The 24,853-nt window shown below is 36.6% G+C and overlaps 1 protein-coding gene across 1 annotated transcript; it reads left to right on the top strand.

Annotated features, from left to right (window-relative positions):
• The first annotated feature begins 4,003 nt into the window (after positions 1–4,003).
• LOC124157881 (polypeptide N-acetylgalactosaminyltransferase 16-like) lies at positions 4,004–24,853 on the top strand. Its single transcript, XM_046532947.1, has 16 exons — positions 4,004–4,239; positions 7,670–7,855; positions 10,845–10,933; positions 11,344–11,445; positions 11,921–11,988; positions 12,449–12,514; positions 15,425–15,546; positions 16,582–16,669; positions 16,754–16,838; positions 17,395–17,498; positions 17,614–17,734; positions 18,586–18,678; positions 19,253–19,336; positions 22,501–22,625; positions 22,851–23,113; positions 24,642–24,853. Exons 1-16 carry the CDS (start codon positions 4,117–4,119, stop codon positions 24,846–24,848), a joined length of 1,926 nt encoding a protein of 641 aa, XP_046388903.1. The 5' UTR covers positions 4,004–4,116; the 3' UTR covers positions 24,849–24,853.

Here is a 24,853-nt window from a genome sequence, read left to right as displayed (position 1 = left end):
TACCCAAGCGGGTATTCCCCAGATACCCCAATATTAGTTGCACCTAAAACCCCTCCTAGCCGTATCCCTGAATTCACTTACCTATCAGCTGATTTTGAGTTGCTTAGATGCCCATTGTCTGAGCGAAGCGGGTGCGTTACGACGAGCCAGCTGTTCAGGGGAGGAACGATAAGCCAGCCATTAAAGACGACAGTCAACAAGCCCGAAAGCTTCAGAAGGTGACGCAAGAACGTAAACAAATTCTAATTACACTATTTACGAGCATATCTCATGACATAATATACGACACTAATAGCCGGCTTCGAAAATGCCCTTTTTAGAGCAAAAATGATATCTCAGAGGCAAAGATCTGCAAGATTTGCGCCTTGCATCTCCACGGCGTGAATAACATACAAGGAGGTATCCCTGTAAGTTGCCCGACTTGACTTGAGCTGTTGCTTTTGGTGGACTACTCACCCACCTTAACAATGCTCTGTTAGGCTGGCGTGGTGCTCAGCGAAAAGAGGATAAGCGGAGGGGGTGTATAACCACTAGCCAGCCGTTGAGGGGAGGGACGATAAGCCAGCCATTCGATGGGCAGTCAGCAACCTCTAAAGCGGCAGAAGGCAAGTTAATAGGTAAGCAAATTCTAATGATACCATAGGGTGGTTTCCTATTTTTTTTTGCCTAAATCGAAAGATTATTACTCCTGGAGTACGTATTTCACGCTTTTAGATTTTTAAATGACGATATCTATTTTTCGCGATTAAATGAAAAGTGAAAATTTTCAAGCGCGCGAAAACGCGACGCGTAAGTATGAATGCCGGGAAATCTCTCCGTGTGACGTATTACTGGTTCCCGCTGCCGCCCTGTGAGGTGACCTTGAGGCGAGGCTTAGCGCTGATACGACGCAGGCTGCTAGCCGGTAGCTGAGTACCCTGCTGGCTGGTAGCGCTTGGCTTAAATAAGGATTATTAATACCTTATCAAATGAAGAAAACTTTCCGACCTTAGCCAGTTTTAATAAGTGATTGTTAAGACATGTTTCCCTGAGCTCTGCGCCTCATGCATGCATTGGTAACCTCAGACAATGTATAACTCCTATCTTCTCGTATAGAAACTAGGTCCCTGTGACGTCACGTGGAGTGGCATCGCATGGGCGCCAATCTGGCCCTTTTCAAATGAGGATAAAAATGGACCATTGCCATTCGTCTAAACCGGTATTTCTAAAACGAAATAATTTGTATATTATGAATACAGTAATGGTGGGTAACGAATCGCAATCAATGCCTTTCGTTTTCTTTGATGAAAGAAACTACCCTATTTACGAGCATACCTCCTGACAAAACATTCGACACAAATAGCCGGCTTCGATAATTTCCATTTTAAAGAAAATATGACTTCCCAGAGGCAAATATCTGTGACATTTGAGGATTGTATCTCTTGGAATTGTTTTCCCATCAACATATTTTTTATTCATATTTTAAACATAAAATTAGGGAATACAGATAAAAATGAGCCTTAATTTCGTAATTTTAAAATCCAACCAAATACGATATCATGGTTGGCATAAATTGTCTGTAGCAAGAATGCTAAAAAATAATACGGTCCTTCGAATCTTTAATTGAGGACCTTAGAAGCCAAGGAGGATAAGAGCAATTTTTATTTTTGGAGATGAGTAAAGATAATTGTTGTTTTAGTACACAATACTGTTGTGACAAAGGGATACAAGTGAATCATTGATACGCATATACATATAGATTCAGTGATTTACACGTGTCTTTGTTACAACAATATTGTGTACCATAACAACCATTATCGGCAATTATTTCCAAAAAAATTGCAATTATCCCCCTTGGCTTCTAAGGGCCTCAATTACGCTTTCCTCTCGAACGGGGGGCGTAAGGAAAGCCGTGACGCTTATTCTATGCATCCTAAGCAGTTTCAGAAAATGACTATGCTATCTGAATCCCGAACACACTTCTCGCGATCTCTTTGGTCGTCAAAAATATAAATATAAGTATAAATCATACATTACCCTGATCAACTTCCTTTGATGGAAGACGCAGTAATGCAGCCAGAATTTTGAAATGGGGGGTTTTATATGTTGAAAATGTGAATTTTGAGACTGTAAAACAGTAATTTTGTACGAGTATTTATTTAAATAAAGTATATCAAGATTTTGGTGCCTCTTTTAAAGGCTCCAGGGGGTGAGGGGGTGTGTAATCCGGAAACCCCCCTCCCCGTGGCGACGCCACTGAGAAGAGGTACTGTATTTTAAAGCCATACATGGTACCTATCCAAAAATACCCTTCGTATCCGATTAGATACTGCACTGTTGTATGCAGTTTCATTTTAAATAATGTAAGAATAAAAAATTGACCGCACACTTTCTTATATTTTTTTTATATTTGCCGGAACAATAAATTTCTCCCATAATTAATGGTGCATCTGAACGAATTACATCCTATTATCAACTATTCATTTTATACGTAACTTCAACTAAATGATATGAGCAATATCCCACGGATGATGGGACTCCACTCAATCCATTTCAGGGGGCGGCAAAATTTGAAAAGTTTATTTAGAAAGTTATTTAATTTTATAAATTACATTATGTAACGGTAATTATTAATTTATAAATTATTAAACAATAATGTTAATTATACTTCTTAACAGCTAACATACGGTGTGTAATTTCAACTGTCACATCTCAAAAATAGCAAACGGATGTATTTTATTTTAGTGGTGGGGAGAGGAGGCGGGAGAGAGGGAAGGGAATCAGGGGAGGGGGGGCGGCAAACTGATCTTAGTCCCCCTGGCAAAACTCCTAGTTCCAGCCCTGCACCAGGGCAGCAGTCAAAATTGCATGCTGTATGATCTTGTTCTTTTTCGGTGTTTGGTCTTCGCGCCCTAAGTCTATTTTACTTGTTGGCCTAAAGAGGGCAGTGAGGGACTTGCCCCTTATCCCGACACCTGTCGGAATATTTCGTTGATATGTATTGCTTTTTCCTGGGATCATGAGGCGACGAACCCGGCCTCACTCACGGACGAACCGACGAAAAGGTATCACCACTATCATCCAAACGTCTGACGGTGGAGCTTCTAGCCTGGAGAACTGCGGTTAGTCACTCGGTGCTCTCCTGCGGGCCCATTATCTTTTTTTCTGTTTTTGTTTCACGCAGTCCACTTTTCTTTCCGTAATAATTATGAAATGTCCGGCCTAACAGTAGCTCACTCGAATTCCGCCCAATTGCGGACGAAACTTTCATAATGATGTAGAATGTAATGTCGTAGTATGATGCTGGTGAAGTCTTATCGGGTTTTCCACCGGGTGATTTCATTGTAGGCCGACGTTTCGATGGCAGCCTCTTCCATTGCCTTCAGGGCACCGTCACTGGGTCTTTACCCTGCAAAGATACTATTTATTATTGAAAGGTGTGTGAAACAGTAATTATGTGTTGTAAAATAATAATAATAATATCATAAATACTGTATCTCTGAAACAATTAGAGAGTCTGAACCCGTTGACCCTCATTTGCTCACTTGGTATTAATATAATTTTAAATCTTTTTGTGAACTCTGAGATGAACTTTTGAGAACTATCAGAGAAACGTAATCAAACAACTTTTTAAACATAACATACCAATAGAATAAATAAGAAATTTTAAAAAATTCTTCAGCGAAGGAAAAGCTAATATTTAATAGGAGCCTACAATATTTGCTCCAAAGTAAACAGAAACGGGGACTTTCAAAAATGATACCTTTCATTTAGCGATTTGCTGCAATTCTGGATAAATATTATTGTCTTGAAAATATGTAGCTTAGTGTGCAGAATTCTAAAACTTGACAAAATCCCCTTCAGGCGCAAGTTTGACCTCGGCGGACTGTATGGCAAAAAGGATCCCCTTTAAAAATTAGAAACCTTTCATCTCCCCGTTGAAAGGGGTGGTTGTTTTTCGTTCGCAGAGGGAGGAGTCGCCTGCAAAAGAGTCGGCGCCAACTATGCTCCCTCGCCACTTGAGCGGCAGTCGGCCCCTTGGGACTATTGGGGGAGCGTCTCCCGCCGCGTCACGGAGGACGCACTGCGAGAAATGTGTGACTTTTCCTCGATTCGAGAAGCCTTTGGAAGTACACGATGGTGCTGCTCAGCGTCTTCAGGCTGCCGCGCATTCGGAAGTTGTTCGTTACTTTCTGCCTACTCTTCAGCGTCTCCTTCATTCTCCTGTCTTCGTCCTGGTTGCCGTCAAAGGCAAGGAACGTGAGTGAAATCGCAGAGTGAATTGTTTACGCACAACTTATGTTAGAGCGAAAGAGGGAAAACCAATTTTCTGCTCAGGGCATTTGTGCTATCAATGGCATTCCTCAGTACTCGCTATAAGTAATTCATTTAGAATATTATACTATTGTTTTACTATTAAATTATGGTTTAAATACTATTAAGGGATCCCTAGAATACTCGACTTGGGAAGGAATCGACCATTTTATGTTTTTTCGCGATTTTTGGTACCCTAAATAGGAATAGCAAAGCAATGAAAGATGATTCGCTTGCTATATCGTAAATTTTAAACTCATCTGATATGTAACAATTCGTATACTTCGAGCCGGAATTGGTAAGAAAACTCAAGACCTTTGGTATCTAAATATAAAAACGTACTTGATATCTAATGATAACTGAACCGCATCATAAACCTTGCTGCGCCCGCCTGACGAGTAGATGGAAGTTAATTAGAATTAAAATTCGGAACTGCTGAGCGTCAGTTTGCGCTTTTGCCTTTATACATTTTCCCACTTCTAGGGGCTTAAAAATATTTATTAGAATTATGCTACAACAGAATTGGTTTTGATGGCTAAGCAGTGTACGTACATATTTCTGCTTCTTTTTTCACGCCTTATCTTAACATGCTTCGTCATTTTCATCGATGGAATCTTGTAATTGATTTTAACCCACTGCCCATTGTCGGATCGGCTTGAAATATTGCACTCTTGCTGGCTTCTGATGATAATACAATATTCAATAATTTGAAATCTGAAATTTCGATCAACTATGCTCTAATTTCACATTAAGTTTCCCTAAAAGACCTACGAGAATATCATGCCTGGCTCTTTTTTGACCTGCATGAAACATGAAGAATTTTATCATCAAAGATATAATAGATATCGAAGATATAATAGATAGATATCGAATAAGGCTAGGCCTGGTGATATTTTCAAAATCAAATTTCTTATTCAATTTAAATGAGACGCCCAGTGAACTGAATTGTCACCAACAACTTCAATAAATTCTTGATAGTTTCCTTGAACATTAATTGGTGAAAAAAATCAAAAAATATTTTCTACCGTATCATTAACTCATATTTTTCCGATTTTTTTATATTACACCTGGAGATTAAGGGCATCCTCGTAATTTCTGTAATCTCAAACAAAACGCTTACAATAAACTTGAATTTTACGAGAAAAGTGAGTCAAATAAGAAGCATAAATTTATTTTAGTCAAAAGCAATTGAAAAATACACGTGAGACAAAACAAGAACTCTAAGTAGTACAAATATGAAGCCGGGAACGAGTCAAGAGAATTGGGCCAATGTGGAGAGAGAAGTGAAAGAGAAAGTGCCCTTCTCCGCGAGTCATTGATACGGCTTTTTCACATGCGAAACGCGAGAAAAATAGGGGCGTGCTAGGGCTATTTCATGGAATTAAGTCCAGCTCTCCTATGAAAACTTTTTTAGGTGGAATTCAATAGTTTACTTTCATTTTTTGGAATTATTAGGCCAAACAACTTGCAAACACCTTACTAATCAAAGTTTTTCATTCCGAAGTGAATCGCCCCAAGCTAAAAATTTTCGTTTCCGAGCCGTCAAGAAAAGTCACAATTGTCAAGTAAGAATGCAAATAATGATTTAGAGTTTTCGGATATATTACTAACGTCACTTTTAAAACGTTAATAATAAAAAAATCGGAGTTTTTCCTAATGGATCATTTTCATTAATGACTTCATATATACGGCAGGATAATGTCGCTAACAGTCAACAAATTTCCATCGAATTACGACTGATTAAAATCGTTTCGAAGTCGATGCGAATTCACCGACGGATTATGATTAAAACAGAGAGGAGTATTTCAGAATGTAGAAGAAGGTTGAAGAGGAACCCTGAGTCGATAATATTTTACTCCTGCAATAGCCCCAAGGGCACTACCATTTTAAGTCAGGTACGGCGGTCGGGATATATGCTTCTCTCAAAATTCTTTCCACACATGTCTCGAAATCAGGAACGTTCCCAGGTTGAATTTGCGAATCATGCAAAATTGGAATCGAGCCTGATAACTTTTCACGCGAAATGTTCAAGCTAAACGGAACTTACAATATCGGCAAGGAAAAGTCAAAATTTTGTGGAGTATCGCATTCAATTTGCAAAATATCCTTCAACCGCTGTATTCGATAGCAAATCGAGAGTCGATAGAAAAATTGTACAATAACCTATTTTGATCCTGAATTCTCGGAAGCTAGTTAAAATTTAAGGGGTTGGCATGAATTTTACCAAATAATTCTTAATGTTACAGAATTAGGCATTGCGCTGGTGTTATTGTAGTAGAGAAAGGAAATACAGATGGATTTCTCGTCGCAGAGTAAAGGTAAAACACTAAGAGCAGCGTAGGCTTTGGAATCTAAGGTAGCGTAAGTTTCTTTGTTTAATTTATCCACTTTCTGGGAGCGCTTTGGCTCTAGATTATATGGAATTCACAAAAAATAGCTAATAAAGGGCAGATCTACTTACATTTGAGAGAGTTTGAATAAGATGGGGAAACGCCTGCACATGTTCATGTAACGAACTCTACTTCGATTTGTTTGGGTGTCTGGAAAATAAAATTCTACATGGGTTTATGCATACGGGAACTCCCCAATATCATATTAGAGAATTGTTTAATTTGATCAGCAAGTGCACACACTATGAAAAGCCTGAAACGATACCAAAAAGTTGTATTTGGTTTTTCAACGAAGTTGTCAATCTTGGGTGAGACCAAGGGTACTCGCTAAAGGTGACCTCATTCCTATAATAGCAAAAGATTGGGATCACCTATTTGGGACGTGAATTCAAGCGTTTTCGTGTCGAAGGCACAAAGGTGTGCTCTGAAACGTGAAAATACAACTAAATGGCTTCCCAATAGTCGCAAAGGAAATTCTAAACGTCTTCTTTGGCCACATGGAATCCGTACAACTACTGCGAGCCAAGGAAGAAAATGAACAGCAGCCGTAATATACTAACGATGGTATTCACGAAAAAGGCAGCATATTTTGGCGTGCCTGCTCAGATTTTATCCTTTTTTTTCCAACTTTAAATCCTCATACGAACACTCAACAAAAAACGGGTACTTCCCTTAATCTTGAGTGAGCCCTTTAAATCTGGATTTGCAATTGAATAAAAATGAAAGAAAATTAATATATTTTCCTGTTGAGAACCTCTTCCTTAATAGTTCAACCTCCGTACCCTCAATCGTGGCTTTATACGCCAGGTGCAACTAGTCTTATCAATTGCAATATCACTTAAATATTTCTTTCGATTACGGCATTTGTGAAGTACATACTTACATATATGTACTTTAAGTCCACTGTTTACTAAATGTACAAAACTAGATTTAATTGACGTGGCCAAGGTAATTAATTTATTGCTTCTTCTTTCTTTTTATTTTAGCTAATAAGGGGAACTTTTTTCCACTCCGAGAGGAGGTATCCATGGGATGAAAATATTTTTGACATGGAGAGCTATCTGAAGTTAGAAGAAATGGAAATGAATGATAACGTATTCATGGCGATACCGGCGATAACAATGAGTAGCATATATAAAAAAGTAGAATTCATTCCCAAGGAATTAAGTCAGGTAAGGAAACCCCAGCAGGCCTCTTATCTTTAGATAATACGTTTTAACAATGCCAAGAAATTAAGCGATTAAGTCCGGTAATAAAAGATGTATATTTTTGTCGATAGAAAAAATGGCATATTTTTATATTTTATTTCCTCTAAACCACCATGCCAGCTGGATAATGGATCGCGGAAATAATACGGAATGCTGAAAATCCGAAAAATAATTTTACATTGAAACGGTAAAAAAATGGGTAATCTATTGTATAATTATTTAAATGAGTTCCATTCATAAAAGTTCACTACTGTGAAATCGTCTCTAAAGAAGGTTATCCTAATAATAATCATGATCAACCAAATGAGAGTTCAATTCTTATTAAAATTCGCAACGTACCTTGATAAAAGGCATGTCCTTAAACTCGCCGGAGACGAGTCAGTAACATATTGAAACTCTCCCTGTAATTTATAGAAAAATTGAAAAGATAATAATCTTTTAGATAGCTCCGAGATGATTTTTTTATTTCACAAGGTAAACAAACAATATTTAAAATAATTGATGAATACCTAAAAGCTACTTATTAACTTATGTTAGACCTCATGTCAGACGCATTATAGCGAAGCGATATTCAAATTAATTAAAGAGGTAATGCCACCGAGGCGCCGCGGAAAGTAATGAGCCGTCACCCTCAGAACAACGACCTTAATCTGCCCCCAAGAGCTGCTACACAAGGGGAGTGTTGAATATCTAGTTTCGCCACTTTTTTCTCGGAGAAAATTTAACACACGGAAAAACTTACCCACCCGCATTGATATTACAACCGTGATTTTGTTTCCTCTGTGAGTAAGTTCAGCCCGGTTTTTCCCCTCAAAATTTCGAATTTCGACAAAAAAACAATTACCATCCATATATTACTCCCTATTAGTTTTGAGCAAAAATGGTCGAAGACAGGAAAATTACAATGCCAATTAAATCTGAAAAATAATTAATACCTCCGAAACCGGATTTTCGTTTGACTTGGCAATCATCTGAGTGGAAAGAAATCGGTGCTATAGCTCTCGGAAAATATTGTATCGCTGCGCAGTGGCCAATTCTGGGGCTTGGGCCGCGGAACTCTCAAAATGCTTGTGAACGGGAGAGGAAGGTTTTTACGTGTGGAGTGTCAACGGAAAACCCTTCGTAATTGCTATCAACACTCCCACGACACGGCATGACACTTTTGAGCATTTTTACTGGGGCGATTGAGTACAAGATATTTTAAACACTATGGGCGTATCCAGTGGGGGGCATGATGGGGTAGCTGCCCCCCCCCCCCCCTAGAAGCAAAAGTAAATTTAGATCAAAACGAAATTTTAGAGCAAATTTTCTTTACTTCCAAGGAAAGTGATATTAGTATAAAACATGTAATTAAAATAAAAATACCTTTTCCGAGTAATTTAAAAATCTAATAAAGCTGTGATAATTTTATTGAAATTTTTGCTTCATAACCTTTTCTGTTTTACAACTTGAACGACCACAGATTTCCCCCCTTGGGTGCGCCCTTGTTAAACACACCTCATTTCTACGTTTTAACGTTGGAAAATTTATTCAATTCAAACACGAGGAAGTAAAATTTTGGTTTCATAACCTTTTCTGTACCACAACTTGAACGATCACAGCTTGCCCTCTTCTAGTTTTGATACTGGGTAGCCCTTGTTAAACACACCTCATACCTACGTTTTAGCGTTGGAAAATTTATTAAATTCAAACACCAGGAAGCAAAATTGTGGATCTCGTCTAAATTTACATTAGAATCCACAAGGGACAGAGGACAGACACCTGTGGATGGACCGATTTGTATAACAAATTTAAGCTGAAATGTAACTACTGAAATCTGTCTGATCAGGCTTGTGGCCATAAATTTGCTTCGGGGGGAGCTACGGTAGTGTGCGGGTTGCCTATACTGGTATGTGGTCAAATCGCAGGTAATGCAAAATCAAAAATTTCATAAAATATGCTACATATTCCGTTTGTATGGTTTTTAAAATTAAATTCATCGTTGGCCATGGGCAGACATTAGATATGAGATAAACTGTATCGAAAAATGAATATAAGAGGATAGATGCACTTAAGAGGTCTCCTCATTAAATGTATCGCGGGTATTCGCCCCTGGGGAACAAAGTTTCGAGGACGAGGGGGGGAGGCTCTGAGGGCTAAAGCCCTTCCCCAACTGGCAACGTATGTGTATGATACCCTAGGCCACATCGGAGAAATAATTTTATTCATGGATTCATCCTGGAAGTTCTGCTACCCACAGTGCATAAAATACGCATCAGTAGAGCGTGGAAATGAGTCATTAATTTTGCCTAAAATGTCGCATATATTAAAAAAAACTTCTTTGTATCTCAAATGACTATTAAGATTTTTCCATAAATTTGCTATATTTACCTTCATTGATGGAAAAAAATATCCCAGAGACGTATAATATTCTCTTTTTGAGATAATTATGAGCCTAATGAAAGCAAAAAACCCAAATCGAAATTCTTTAAATCCTAAATTCCGTAAATTTTCTGAAATGGCACTTCGATCATAATGCATCGGTACATAATAGAATCAAGAATACACACTTGAATCTGTGGCGTGGCCAGGGGGAGGCCTAGGGGGTTCAGACACTCCAGAAGAAATCAGAACATAATTACTTTGCTTCAGGAAATATAAAATAATATGAAAAATCATGAATTTATGAAATGTTTCTTTAACAATGAAGTTGTTTCGATAATGCAAAGTGTAAAAGTTAGTTTAAAATCCTCTAATTTATACTCTGTTTTTCAAACATTTTCCCTCTGGTTTGGTTAGTTAAAAAGAAATGCTAAATGAGAGACTTAATATGAGCACGATAGTTTTACTTCCACTCATATTTAAAAAACCTTTTTGCCTACCTGGCACAGACTACAAAATACCTCTTAGTATTAGATAAGTTATACCTTGACCTATTATCACTTTCTAAATATATTAAATCTCCCTTATTTAGGCTGAAAAATATTACAAATATTCATTTAACATAGAAGCTAGCCACAATGTACCTTTGGGTAGAAAACTACCAGACAGCCGCCATCCCAGGTATTTATATTTCAAGCATTCTACCTTAATAATATGTGCATATAATTCACAACAGTGACTCAAATCTATTCACCATCAGAATGGAGAAAAATATTTGAAAGACTTAAAATATAAAGTAAATAGGTACTATTCATTAAAACCACAGCAGCACGAGGCTACAAAGAAAATAAATAGTAAGTTTTGAGCCTTAATTTCTAATTCACAGCAGACAAGTTGTTGAAAAATCTATAATGGTTTATCAATTCATGATAAAATTTCACCCTATTTTGAGATGCAAGATTGGTTAGGTCTTTCTCATTGTTACCAACTAAATACAGAACATTCTTTGAAGATATTATTCACTTACTTTGGATTATTTATGCAATATCACAGAATGATCACGTATGACTGACACAATTTCTTTCCCTTAGATGCAAAGATGCTGTATTTGAGAGGGACAATTTCCTCTCAAGCTCAATTATAATAACATTTCACAATGAGGCAAGATCGGCTTTGCTAAGAACGATATCAAGGTATGAATGAAGCCTTTTAATTTACTTCAATGACAATTCTTTGCTAAGGTTGCATGGCTGTCTTAAAATATTGCCCATAAATGGGTAAAAAATAATTCTAACACGTTAATTTACTGCTTCATGCAGGAATGGCTTTGATAAATTTTTGGGTAGGCCCTGATAGGCTCTAGGCCAAAAAGTGCAGGGGGAGTGGCAGTTAGAGAGATAGCCACACTTAATCTCCTTGGAGCTGCATTGTAAGGGGCACTGGAGGGAGCTATGACTCCAATACAAAATTCCAAGAAGTAAAATGCCAAAAGAGTATTCAACAGTATACAGCCTAAACTGTTCATATTTGATAATCAGAAATGGAAAATTAGAAGAACTGTTCTCTCTGTAACTTAATTTGGGCATGTTGGCCAACCTGGGGCTTACCCTTCAAAGCCATCCATTATTTTGAGCTCAAATAAAAATAAAGCTAATCATTTATTTACAGTATCCTCATGAGAACACCAGCAAGTATTCTTGAGGAAATTATTTTAGTGGATGACCATAGTGACAATGGTAAGCAAATCAATTTTTTTCTCGGCTAATTCTTTTAACACCAACTTCCTAGAGCTTCAAAATATCAAGAGTTTTTCTTCCATTTACTCAGGGTCAAATTTGTACAACCTCAATCACATTTTATACTATAAATGTAATTGTCACTTCAAACCTTCAAATAGGTTTGAACTATTCTCCATAATTTCAACTCAAAATCTTAATTCTTAAATATCCTGGACTCTACCACGGGTTTATATTGACTCGAAAGTATTCATTCATCAGTGATATGAATTATTGAAGAACAGAATCACATCTACTGACTCTATAGTTATCTATCTCTATAGTTATCCATAAATTTTACATTCAAGAATAATGGCAGGTGGCTTTCTATATTTCTAGTGAAATACACCTACAATGATCTATTACATTCTAAAAGAATTGCCTTTGCTTTGCATATAACAGTTTTTCCTTTTATTTTCAGCTGATGACGCTCTCTTGCTTTCCAAAATTTCAAAGGTTAAAGTGATCAGAAATGAAAGAACAGAAGGTTTGTATCAAATTAAGTATTTTCAGCTTCATATATCTTGATGTATATCCAAATATTTTTGCCCCTGAACCAATAAGAGATAATTTTTAACCACCATATATTTGCATCCCCTTGTATAGTCACATATATAGTAGGCACTTAACGGTAATGTGTACATTTACCAAGAAAGGAAGGAAATGCAGCAAATGATATTTTATGAAAATTTCAGATTATGGTATACATACTAATAGTACAGTAGATTCTGGTTAATGTGTCCACCGGCTATTGGCCAGCCACTTAATTGGGGCAGATCTTGAAGAGCAGAACCTAATAGAAGAATATCCTAGTTTCCTCCGCTTAACTGGGACAGCTTGCCGCTTTATTGGGCTATGAGTCGGCAACAATGACTCTATACTCGCGACGAAATTAAATTTTTTTCATATCAGAATACTGTTTTTTTAATACTATCCTCCATTAAATTAGTCTTATTTTACACAAGGGTGCCTATTCTTGCCTTTTTCTTAAAACTTTTGTTGTTAAATCATCCGTTAGATGATTCGAATTCTGTTTCCTGACCATGAGACTTGATTCAATGTAGTGCAGTTTTTAAGATGAGAGGATTCCTCTGGTGGTAGTTGGGCTATTGATGATAGAATGAACCCTGGATGATGAGAAAGAGGAGGCAACACCCGTGGTGAGGGTTTACGAGCGGGTGCCAGCCAATCACTGGCCGATGTCGAGCATAGGAGACTGGTCGAGATGAACAATGTTGCTTACCGAGTGCTTTTTGCTGGCGACATGTTGCACAAAATTCAACCGACTCATGTGGTCAATCCCCTCTCCCCCTTTCCACTATTCCAAAGAGCTATTGCCATTCTAAGATGTTGTGAGTGTAGAGGAGTGGAAATTGAACAAACTGCCCAGGTTACTCCAGAACTTTTGTGCTGATGACATTTACAACACCAATGAAAGGGGATTGTATTACCAAGCAACACCAAATGGCTCTTTCCATTACAGTTATGTGGGCTCCAAGAGTGATGGATCACATCACTGTTTTGTGTTGTTCTATTGTTTTGGGAACTGATAAATAAACTCTTCTGGTTAATGAGAAAGGTGCAAAGCCTCGATGCTTTAAAGGGTTAAGAATAAGCAGTTTACCACTGGAGTATCATGCTGATAGCAATGCATGGATAGCCTCTATACGCAATGGTTGACCAGTTGGGATAAAAATATTAAGTTGGAATTTCTGTCCTCAAACACAACATTCTTGGTGCAACCAATGGATAAGCGGATCATGAAAAATTTGAAAACACTTTACCGTGGGAAATCAGTAGACTATACTCTAGAATCTATAGAACATAACCTTCTGACATTGTCATCCACCACCAATGAAGCAAGTTCAAAGCCAAGTTGGATTAAAGCCAAGTGAACCTGAAGGCCGAGATTGAAGAGATTAAGGAGAAGATAGAAGAAACAGAGAAAAGGATGCTGACGAAATTCAATCAGCAGTCCACCAGCAAAGTGACCGATCTGGACGAGGGTGTAATAATGGAAATTACAAGGCATGTTAAGGAGGATTGCGCTCGGTTAGCACTAACACCAACACCAATAATGTTTCTGGCAGAAAGCTGACGAGATGTCACCTGCTACACATTTCAAAATTGTTTTTTTCATTGAGGTTTCAAACGTTCCAACAGTTTTCAAAATTCTAGCAGAAAGTGAGGTAAACTCAGCTCGAAATGGCACCAAGTTAGAAGCCATGAAGAGTTCAATAGTATCGAATGCAATTTGGACTGCTATGGCACCAATGAAAACTGAGAAGATGATATTATTGAAAGCATTTGGTACAGGCAACAAGGTGAAGCTGAAGGTGAGGATAGTGATGGAGATGAAATCGCACCTAAGCATAGCCAAGTGACATCTGAGGATGCAAGACGGTTCATTGAAGGGTTACAACTCTTCTTTGCACAAAAATGCAACGTAAGGTAGTCTAATTTCATCATTGGATGTCTTTGCTGACTTTGCTCAAGGATGACAAGAATGGAGCAGAGTACATCAGAAAAATTCCTCGGACAAGGAGATAGGATTTGAAAAGTACTCGCATGTTCATAAGTAAATGAAATATTCAGGAGTCATATTTTCTTAACTAATTAACCTTGAATGTTAATAGGACAGTAAAAAACATACATCCAGCGTTGCCTGAGTGTTAATTAATAAATTATTCTCACTGTTTATTAAGCAAATTAATAGTTTAATAAATGTTGTTTGCATTACAACCATTCTTTAGCCTTCTATCTATCAGTTCAATGTTTTTTATGCCTATACACAGAATAGCTCGCCTAATTGTGTGCCAGTCCCAATGTGTCCCAATCAACCAGAATCTACTGTATGTCTTTGACTGTAAATAAATGAATGGCATTTCCAAAGTATATGTCCTGAATCCAGTCTTTGAAAATTATAATATTAACATCAGCGTTTATGGTCACATGGAAAATGTTGATTAAGTTTGTTATTACAGCATGAAAAAATATAAAATTAAACATAGGCATTTGACCACACTACTTTTTGAGTTCATGGATAATGTTGCTGTAACTTTTGTAAAAGTTGTAACTTTAATCAAATCACATTAAATTCAAGCCCAACTTAAGGCTAGAAAAAAAACATTAATTAAAAACTAGACACAGAATTATCCAAATTCTGAATACCTTCCTAAAATATTAAAAATTAATGGAAATCATCTATGAAAGCAAAACTTTCATGCACAAAATGTGTGAAAATTATTTTTTATGGAGCTTTTAAGTAGCAATGGAACCTTCTAAATTTTAATATCATCAAATAAATAGCACCATACTGCAAAAAAATCCAACTCCACTTATCCTTTGGGATTGAATATTAAGAAATATTTTTTTCTGATTTACTTAAACCTTTTAGGAGTGGCTCAGTCAAGGGTAAGAGGGGCACAGGAGGCTGAAGGAGAAGTTCTCATTTTTATGGATTCTCATTGTGAAGTGAATGTTGGATGGATGGAGCCCCTTGTGGAGCTTGTCACTGCAGTAAGAAAATACTATATTCTTTCTCAGTACACTCATAAATATAGAATTTTGACCACAATTTTTGAGGGTTACTTTGTGCTCAGAATCCACACCATCCGCATACACTCTGAATGAAGGTAGATCTAGTTAGTAGCACACACATACCCATGCTACTTTGAAGAGTATCTAATTTATGAGCATCTCATCACACTATGTATTATCTTGGAAATATATCCACTAGTCTAATAAATATACAGTAAATCCCTTTGCAATCCACTCAACGTGACCTAAAGTGAGTTCCAACATAAGGTGACCTATGCAGGACAACACTAAATGGGGAAAAGGTTTTGCTATGAATATGAACACCAGTGCAATCAAAGAGACTCAATAGTACCTCATTCACTCAGTGATTCAACCTCAAGGTTGGTTTAGATTGGTATCCCAGACTTAGCCAATGGGATGTGAATTTCACACATTGCGCTTAAGGGGGCCACTTCCTTACCCTGGGCCACCTCCAACTATTAGGATTTTGTTTGGGGGTGTGCATAGGCTTCACACAATATGTTGAACCCTGGACGCTTCAATCAACAATCAAGTGTGCCATCCACTGGGATGGCACACTTAGTGTGCCATCCACTGGGATGGCACACTTGATTGTTGATTGAAGCGTATTGATGGCACACTTGACACTCCTCTCAATACATTAAGCAATGTATTAATGTATTGAGAGAAGATAATTTAATTAATGTAAGTAATGAGGTGTAACACGTTTTTGAATAAAATCAAAAAATGATCATGAAAAACTGTTGAAATAAATTTTGTAATATTAACAGAAAGTTAGAGTATATCATAGCAAGTAAAAATCAGTGGCCTTTGAAATTACTGGCTTGCTGATGGTGGAGTGATTCAGTCATAATGTGAACCGATCAAGTGTGGTCAACTGTATCATAATATCTGGTTTAAATTTGATATTTACAGTTGAATACACACTGTTGTTTTAGTCATACTGCATACAAAAGCTTTATTTCAGTAATTAAAACTCCAATGATGGAACAGGTACCAAAAGCTCTTGTTAGCCCAGCTCTAGACAGAATTGACAAAGATGACTTTGAATATGAAGCCACATCAACCTATTTTAAAGGAGGTAAGTAGAGCATGATACACTGAGTTAATTTTGGAGGACAAGTTACATGTAAATTTTTCTAAAATTACATTTTTTTAACTTAAGGTTTTGATTGGGCTCTACATTTCAAATGGATACCATTGACTTCTCGTGAAAAGAGACAACTAGGGAGTCCAACCCATCCTTTTTGGTGAGAAATCTTCCTTCCTCTCAAATCCTATTTATCTCCATCAAATCCTATGAATTAACTTCTCTTGACAAAACATAAATAGATATGCTAACTATAGATTTAAAAGAAGGGGAGTGCTAATGAAATGAAGACTAGTGATTTGAGCCAAGTGGTTCTAGTTCACTAAGAGTTTCCAAGTTATAAACATGCATATAACCAACATGTAGAAATTCTAATTTTGCCCCTGCTGTTACCATCATTTCATATGAATCTCAAATTTTTAACCTTAGAAGGCCTGACAGTCCGACTGCATTTCTCCAAAGTGTAGGGGAGAACTACTGTCTCTATCTTGCCAAAATATTAAATATGTACATTGATAGAAATTTTTATTGCTCCTCTTTTAGGATACAATCAAGTACATATAATATTTATCAAAGATGAAAACAAAAGTAGTTAATAAAATTAATAAAAAATTAAACATCAATAACGATAACACGAAATATTTCAAAACCATTATTTTATCTAGTAAATTTTTGCACAGTTCTTAAAAAAACTGTGTTGTAATTTTTTTTTCAAGGAGTCCTGTTGTCGCTGCAGGAATATTTGCAGTGAGCAAAGACTGGTTCTTTGAGATAGGTGCCCATGATAATGAGTTGGAGGCAACTGGAGCTGAAGACATAGGTGAGTATATTTAAGAGCTGAAAGTTGCTTCATTCTCATAATTTGAATTGTCTAGATCAATCCAATTACTTAAATCCACACACCTTTGAATAACCAACATTTGTTTAATCAACAGAAATATCACTGAAGAGTTGGCTGTGCGGAGGCAGTGTGTATATTTGCCCTTGCAGTCGAGTTGGCAATGTATTTCGCAATAAGTATCCTCAAGCCAATCACTCAAGTAAAGCATTCATTAGGTGAGTCATGTTAACATATGAGTTTGCATCAAAATCATAAATGCACCTTTGAATAATAGGACTTTAAAAACTAACTTAAGGACTAAAATATTTAAGATTGTGCTTTAATTAGAGAAGTGATTGCGTTTATGTCAAACTTTCCAGAAGCTTGTCCCAGTAATGAAGATAAATATTTCTTTTATTCTCAACTTATAGAAAATTTGACTGCATATACTTTACATGAATTCATAGTTCTTAAACTTATTGATAGGATATGAGGTTGAGGATGAAGGAGAATTTCCTTTTCGAAATTAAAGAGAAAAATTCTTTTTGCTGAGGCTATGAATGTAAGACTATGAAACTAAGCATCATATGCAAATAAAAAGCAAAATTTATCCTAAGCAGAGGAAAAAATACAAAATCGATGTAAAAAAAATATAAAATTATTACTTCAAAGGGCCTTTAGCATATACATACATAATTGTAGTAGCACATGGAGGCAGAAGTTCTGCAGTCTTCAGGTATGAAATTGAGAAAGGCACCAGAAACCATAATAATAATTAATATGTAATGAAATTAATTATTATGCGACCTTTTGGTGACTTTCTCAGTCTGATACCTAATTCTAGGCAGCCATCTATGTATTCCCATCCTCTACACTCCGCATAAAGTTCCCTCCCCAAACATTTCTAGATCTGCCTCTGGTGTAATATCCTTAAATGTGGGTATACCTTGACGCATGTATCAGCTACAGGAGGAATCATTTATACTAACTTTTTTCCTCTGACAAACCTTGCACTGGATATTTATTCATATCACTCCATACTGAGTTAATCTCTAATGATCATATAAAAAAAACATATTTTTTCAAGGAATGCCAAGAGGGTTGCTGAAGTATGGCTAGATGACTATAAGATTTTTTTTTACGAAGCACAACCATCAGCATATGACATTCCCACCGGAAGGTAAGCAACAACACATATGTATGAATAAGTCCAAGTATAGTTAAACTTCACTGAATGCAGTGACCACATTCCGTAACTATTTATGTATAGCACAAACCCATGCTGGATGGAGCATAAATCTCATGAAAACGGATCCATTTTCTTAGTTAACAACATAGGCTTTCCCTTTAAGCATTTTGCAAAGAATACTGTAATCTTTTCTTTCCTGTTGTTGGGAATCACAAAAATGTGCAAAGAGAAAGAAAGTGGAAAATGTGATAATGTATAGCTAATGGAATAATAGTTGACAGAACCCTGTAAATTAATTGCATAAAGGGGAGGAAATATACTATATACATAAATGCAAAACAGATGTATACTATAAAAACATATTATGAATGCTTTTTATTGATTTAAGAAACAATATTCACCCCTACCTTATCATACTTCCAGCTGTAATCTGTTTTAAAAAAATTAAACATCATGACTCAATTTTGAGATAGCAATTTTAGCTTACCAAAACAATTCTAACATGAAATACTAATTTTGTCTTGCAATAAGTTTTCCTAGTATGTATGTATCTATTTTCTTACAGTTTGGAGCAACCACAAGCAGTTAAAGACTATATGGATTGCAAATCTTTCCGCTGGTACTTGGAAGGCCTCTATCCAGAACTAAAGTAAATATTTGTTCAGTTTTTTTTCACTATCAAGGGTAGAAAAGAGGGGAACGGTTCACAGTCCGGCTAGCGAGAGTTGTCCGATGACAGTGCAAAAGGAAGGGTGAAGAACCCTGCATAAGCAACGCCAATTGCTGTCCCCCAAACCTACCTCACACCCTTGCCTAGTCATACAACGCTATCACATGCATATAAAGCACCGAAACAAGCCTGGACCACCAAAAAAAGCCCTTTCTTCAAATCATCAAAACGAGGGATTCTTCCATTGACCCTTCACACTCGTCATCCCTTCCGGCTCCTTTCTTCATCAAGGCCGTAGCCAGGGGGGGGATCAAGGGGTATTGATCCCCCCCTGAAATGAAAAAAATTAAATGGATACTTAATGCTCGCTTGGTGCTCACACGACGATATTACCGAGGATACCGAGGAGGAGGATTATCATTATTTCTCCTCTCTGATATTACATAGCGGCACAGGGACATCTAGTAGTCCAATGCGACTTAAGTCAATAATTATGTGAGCGAATTTGTAGGTGCAATGTGTGTAGTTGTATTGCAGTGTGTGAAATAATAGTGCTGTGAATTAGTAGAGAGGTGAGTGACTTATGAGCCTCCTGAGGGAGCGCAGAATTGACATCGACACCAAGGAGTTTATTCATTTGGTCGCTGCAAAGAAAAGCTAGAAGCCTAAATTCAATTTTATAATAATATTTTTATATTTTCCTTTAAGGGCATATAATAAATATGTATATTTAACCGAATACGCTATTTTATTTATCTTATAAAAATAACTTTATGTTTGTCAACTATTCCATAAACACCCCTGAAAATATTTTCTGGCTACGGCATTGTTCTTCATGGAAGCCTTTTGCTAACATGTGATGTGGGTGTTTCCCTTTCTGGCCTGGCAACCTTGCCCCCTACCCCGAACTAGACCCTTCTGCCTGTCAAGGAACAAGCCTCAGCAGTCGGACTGTTCACACAAAATGAAATACCAATGCTACTCTTCACCCCACCAATCTCTAGTTCTACAATCCGTCATTTTCTTCAGACCACCACACAGAATGTCTCGTTAATCTTTCCATGGGCCCTGATCTATTCCTTCCCCTAACTCATTTAGCAAGCATCTTGGCCTTTATCATGGTTTTCAGCATCCTCTGACCTATAATTATTAAATTCACTCATACCTCCTCCTCTGATTCAAGAAATTTTCGTTCTTCTTCTAACATGTCAAGCACTTCTGTAAAGCATTACCTCTAAATTTATTGCTCTTCCTAAATCCTTCTTCAAATTTGAATCACAAATTCCTCTATCCTCACTCCTACACACCAACATTTCTGCACCATAAAGCAAATTTTAGGCAAGTTTTGCAATGAATATGGGATGAGAATATATGAAGAAAAAAAGAAAGTTATATGATTTTGTAAAGCATATTAAGCAAGAAATGTGAGACTCATGTTAAAATGAGGTGGGCAAAAACTTGAGCAGTAAAAGCTAGAGCTAGGCAAAAACTAGAGCTAACTAAATATTTGGGCAGCACATTAGAAGAAAAAGTAGACAGCAGTAAGGACATCAGGAAAATAATTGCATCAGCATAGGAGACGTTCATGAACTGGAAGGACCTTACATAAGAGGATCATTATGTATAAGTCATGGAAAAGTTAGTGAAGAGTATGATTTAGAGTGGAGCACTTTACTATGCAGAAACGCGGACACGTAGGAAAGAGGATGAGGAAAGACTGGAGGTGCTCAAGATGTGGGTACGGAGAAGAATAGAGCAGGTGAAGTGGATGAATAGGTGGAAGAACGACAAAGTACTGGGTATGGTGGGTATGGAGAAGCAGCAGCAGAAAAAAGATTTGGATGGAGTGAGTACTGATTGGAAATGGGATATTCAAAACAGTGCTTCAGAGTAGAACGTTGGGTAAATTAGGGAGAGGAAGGAAGAGAATAGGATTTTTAGGAAGAATGAGAGTAGGTATCATTGTGAATCAAAGAGAGGAGTCCATGAAGGGAAGGGAGACTTCGAGAATACTTTGTAAATACTCCATGCAAACCTACCTTGCTCTATAGACTACTTCAATAATATTATTGCATAATATGTATGTAGTTATTTTTTACTCAGCAGTTGACTTTCTAATTCTCCACATATTCCATTCTAATTTTACTCCTGCAATGATTGAAAAATTGTAATGACAATTAAACTTTACCCTATTAATTCTATAAAACACTTCAAATGTAGCTAATGTTTTGATAAGATGACACAGCAACACTTCAAAGATGGTTTGAAATCATACCTCCCCATCGCCATGCAACGAGTTGCCATTTAAGAAATCGCCAAGGTTGCAAGCAGTAAACAAGAAATATTTCATGAAATGAGATTTAAAATATTAAGTGTGCAAAAGTAATACATTTTGTATTATAATATTTAAAAGAATGCTACTTAACAAAACCTAAAATCATGTTGGTCTGAATGTCAAATTAAAATAATCTTGGGCAATTATGCATTTCAGATCACTCAAATCCATGCATATTAAGTATGTGCTTCTAAAATAAATTGGGTGAATATAATAAAAAGGAATGTGCTGAACATTCTACAAGAATTTTTTAAAAATTGACAATGTACATATATTTCCTTGCATCTTTAAGAATGCTTATAGGTGCTTTCCTTTTATTTTTTTATTGCCTTAATCGAAAGATTATTACTCCTGGGGTACATAATAAACGCTTTTAGATTTTTAAATGATGATATATATTTTTCGTGATTAAATGAAAAGTGAAAATTTTCAAGTGCGCGAAAATGCGACAGCTATATGTATATGAATGCTGGGAAAAGCCCACGTGACGTCATTCTGGTTCTGACTGCCACCGTGTGAAGGCCACCTTATAAGATACTGTAGAAATATCAACTAGTACAATGGGAATTCGCTTCAATATCTAAAATGTTCCACTTAAAAAATTTCCATTACTCATCCCTTTTGGAATACAAAAATAAATTTTTAATAAGGATCCATCCTTTCTCTATTCCTGCAGAATAGTCTCATTTTTCAAGCTTGGATTCCAAGCAAGCCTTGCCAAATACTCTTGGGAAGGCTTACAAAGTAGAACCTAATCTTAATAGAAAAAAGCATATCTAGAATATTATTTCTGGTTGAATAAATTTAGGTTTCCCACAACTGAAGCCCTAGCATTTGGCCAAATCAAACAAGGCTTAAGATGTTTAACAGAGAAAATATTGCTGACAAACAATTATGGAGCAAAGGGAAACCAGAGCCTAAAAGTATTTAAAGGTAAGACACACACTCTAAAACTCTATCTATGGTGTAGAATACTCTATGCTTAATCATGCTAAATATTTATGTATGGTTTGAAAATAGCAATAATTTCCAGTTAATTCCGATGAAAATATAAAACATGAAAAGTCATTTACCTATTTTTCAAATGAACTAGATTGTTTGCAGTTTTGTTTGTTTGTTTTGGTCTGGTGAACTCAAGTTAAACTGTCTCATTTTTAGAAAGCACAGTCCATGTTGAAGTGTGTGATGAAAGATCTTCCAACCAGCAAGGCTGGACTTACGGTGGGAGGATGAAATCGGCCATACATAAGTCAAACAAATGTTTAACTGTGATTCCTGCCACTCAGAAGAGATTAAAAAGACAGAACATACTCAACAAAAGTGGAATGCCTCAAAAACAGAAAGCAAAAACTACAACCAAAGTTGGACTCGGTGGCAATGTGACTATTGCCCTGGCAGAATGTAATCAAGGGATGCAACAGGTAACAATCTTTCATGACCACCAATCCCCACAATTATTTTGTATCAAGAAAAAAACTTTCATGGTTTATTTCCAGTTTGCATATGACTATCTTCAAAAGAATGAAAAACCAACTATGCATGGGATTGCCATACCAAGAATGAAAAGTAATGGTATTCCTCTAGGAACATTCTATATTAAATAACAACATATGTAATAATGGGGTGAATATGAATATTGCATGCCTATGCAAAACTTTCTTCTCTTAAAAAGTTAGTAACATAGTAAAAATTCTTTCATTGATTTGATGTATGTAAGTATATGTATTGTCAAACCAGTACAAATACCAGTAGGTCCCCAAATTTTGCTAGTATTCTGCCCTGGGCCTCCATTCAAGTGATTTTCCCCTAAATATCTTTGTGTTTTCTTTTAACCCTTTCCCTACTAAGGACAAAAATATGTGGCAGGACGTTTCTTGACCCAGGAGACGTAAGCCACAAATCTTCTATGGAGATTTTTCGACACAAGCAATCGAATGCTAAAAATACACGTTTCCTTGCTCTCCCCCTTTTATGACGGTCACATGTATGCGAAGTCTTAGTTTTGGGACCCAACAAAGTGGGACTTAGGCCGTCATCTCAAAATCCGGTAGTAGGTACCCGGACCCCTCGTGTTATATTACCGCTCTTTGTGGTAAAGGACCACGGTTATTCAATTTTTCACTCAGTCAGTTTAAGAAATAAATATTTGTTCTTTCCTCAAAAAATATAAGGTAAGAATTATCTTTTGAGCAGCATTTACAATTTTTAAATGAAATTCTACGATAAATATAACTTATATCTCGATTTCAGTATATGCATCAACATGGAAATTTTTAATACAAGAATTGCCATGAGAAAAAATTCCCCTGAACCGGGAATCGAACCACGGACCTTTGGCTTTCCGGGCCACTGTGCAGACCACTACGCTATCCAGGTTCTTTAATTAATTCCCCGGTTCAGGGGAATTTTTTCTCGTGGGTTAGAAATACTACACATACTGCTTTGCGCGGCTTTAGTGCAGGTTTGAGGCTTTCGTTTTCTTTGATGAAGGAAACTACCCTATTAGTTCAATTCACTTCATGAATTAATTGAAATTGTAAATAGGCATATTCTCATGCTTCTATTTGCTTGTATTATCCATTTTTTCTATTTTTGGCTGTCCAATTATATCAATACACTGATGCATTACTAATGAAAAATGAGGTAGTATATTTTTTCTCTAGAAATTGAGGAAAATACATGAAGAAAGTTTAAAGCTTTAAACATAAAAAATCGTTTTTCTATGAAATTAAAGGTGTAATAACACAAAGGTCAAGGTAGCAGAGACAATGTGATGAACACCCTTGCTTAGAGGAAAAGGTACCTCAAACTGAATAGAGCCAAAATCAAATATTTCCAGTCTTCCAAACCTTAGTCATATTAGCAGTTGCACAATTTTCCTATCCTAGTCCTCAATTATGAAGAAATAAATTATATGGCACGGACTAATAATTTATTTTGGTTTCACAGAAATGGAAGAGGCAAGGTAAATTAATCTACCATGATCTTTATAAGAAGTGCCTGGAGATATGCCAACTGTCAAGCACTCGAGCATCATTATTGTCACCAATGACTCTTTGCTTGGGCACATGTTCCAAGGGACATTCTACACAACAATGGGAATTCTCAATTGAAGTGCAACCAACAAGAAATAAAGGATTTTATTTTGCCCATTGAAAGGT

Source organism: Ischnura elegans, chromosome 4, assembly GCF_921293095.1.
Source record: "Ischnura elegans chromosome 4, ioIscEleg1.1, whole genome shotgun sequence".
Taxonomy (NCBI): domain Eukaryota; kingdom Metazoa; phylum Arthropoda; class Insecta; order Odonata; family Coenagrionidae; genus Ischnura; species Ischnura elegans.
Note: the sequence above shows the minus strand (reverse complement) of the source record. Positions and strands in the feature narration are given on the sequence as shown.

What these genes read in the sequence shown, in the direction of transcription:
- LOC124157881 (XM_046532947.1), top strand. Translation starts at nt 4,117, where the DNA reads ATGGTGCTGCTCAGCGTCTTCAGGCTGCCGCGCATTCGGAAGTTGTTC. An exon ending in TGCCGTCAAAGGCAAGGAAC is followed by an intron (nt 4,240 to 7,669) that starts GTGAGTGAAATC and finishes TTTTTATTTTAG; the next exon opens with CTAATAAGGGGAACTTTTTT. An exon ending in GTAATCAAGGGATGCAACAG is followed by an intron (nt 23,114 to 24,641) that starts GTAACAATCTTT and finishes TTGGTTTCACAG; the next exon opens with AAATGGAAGAGGCAAGGTAA.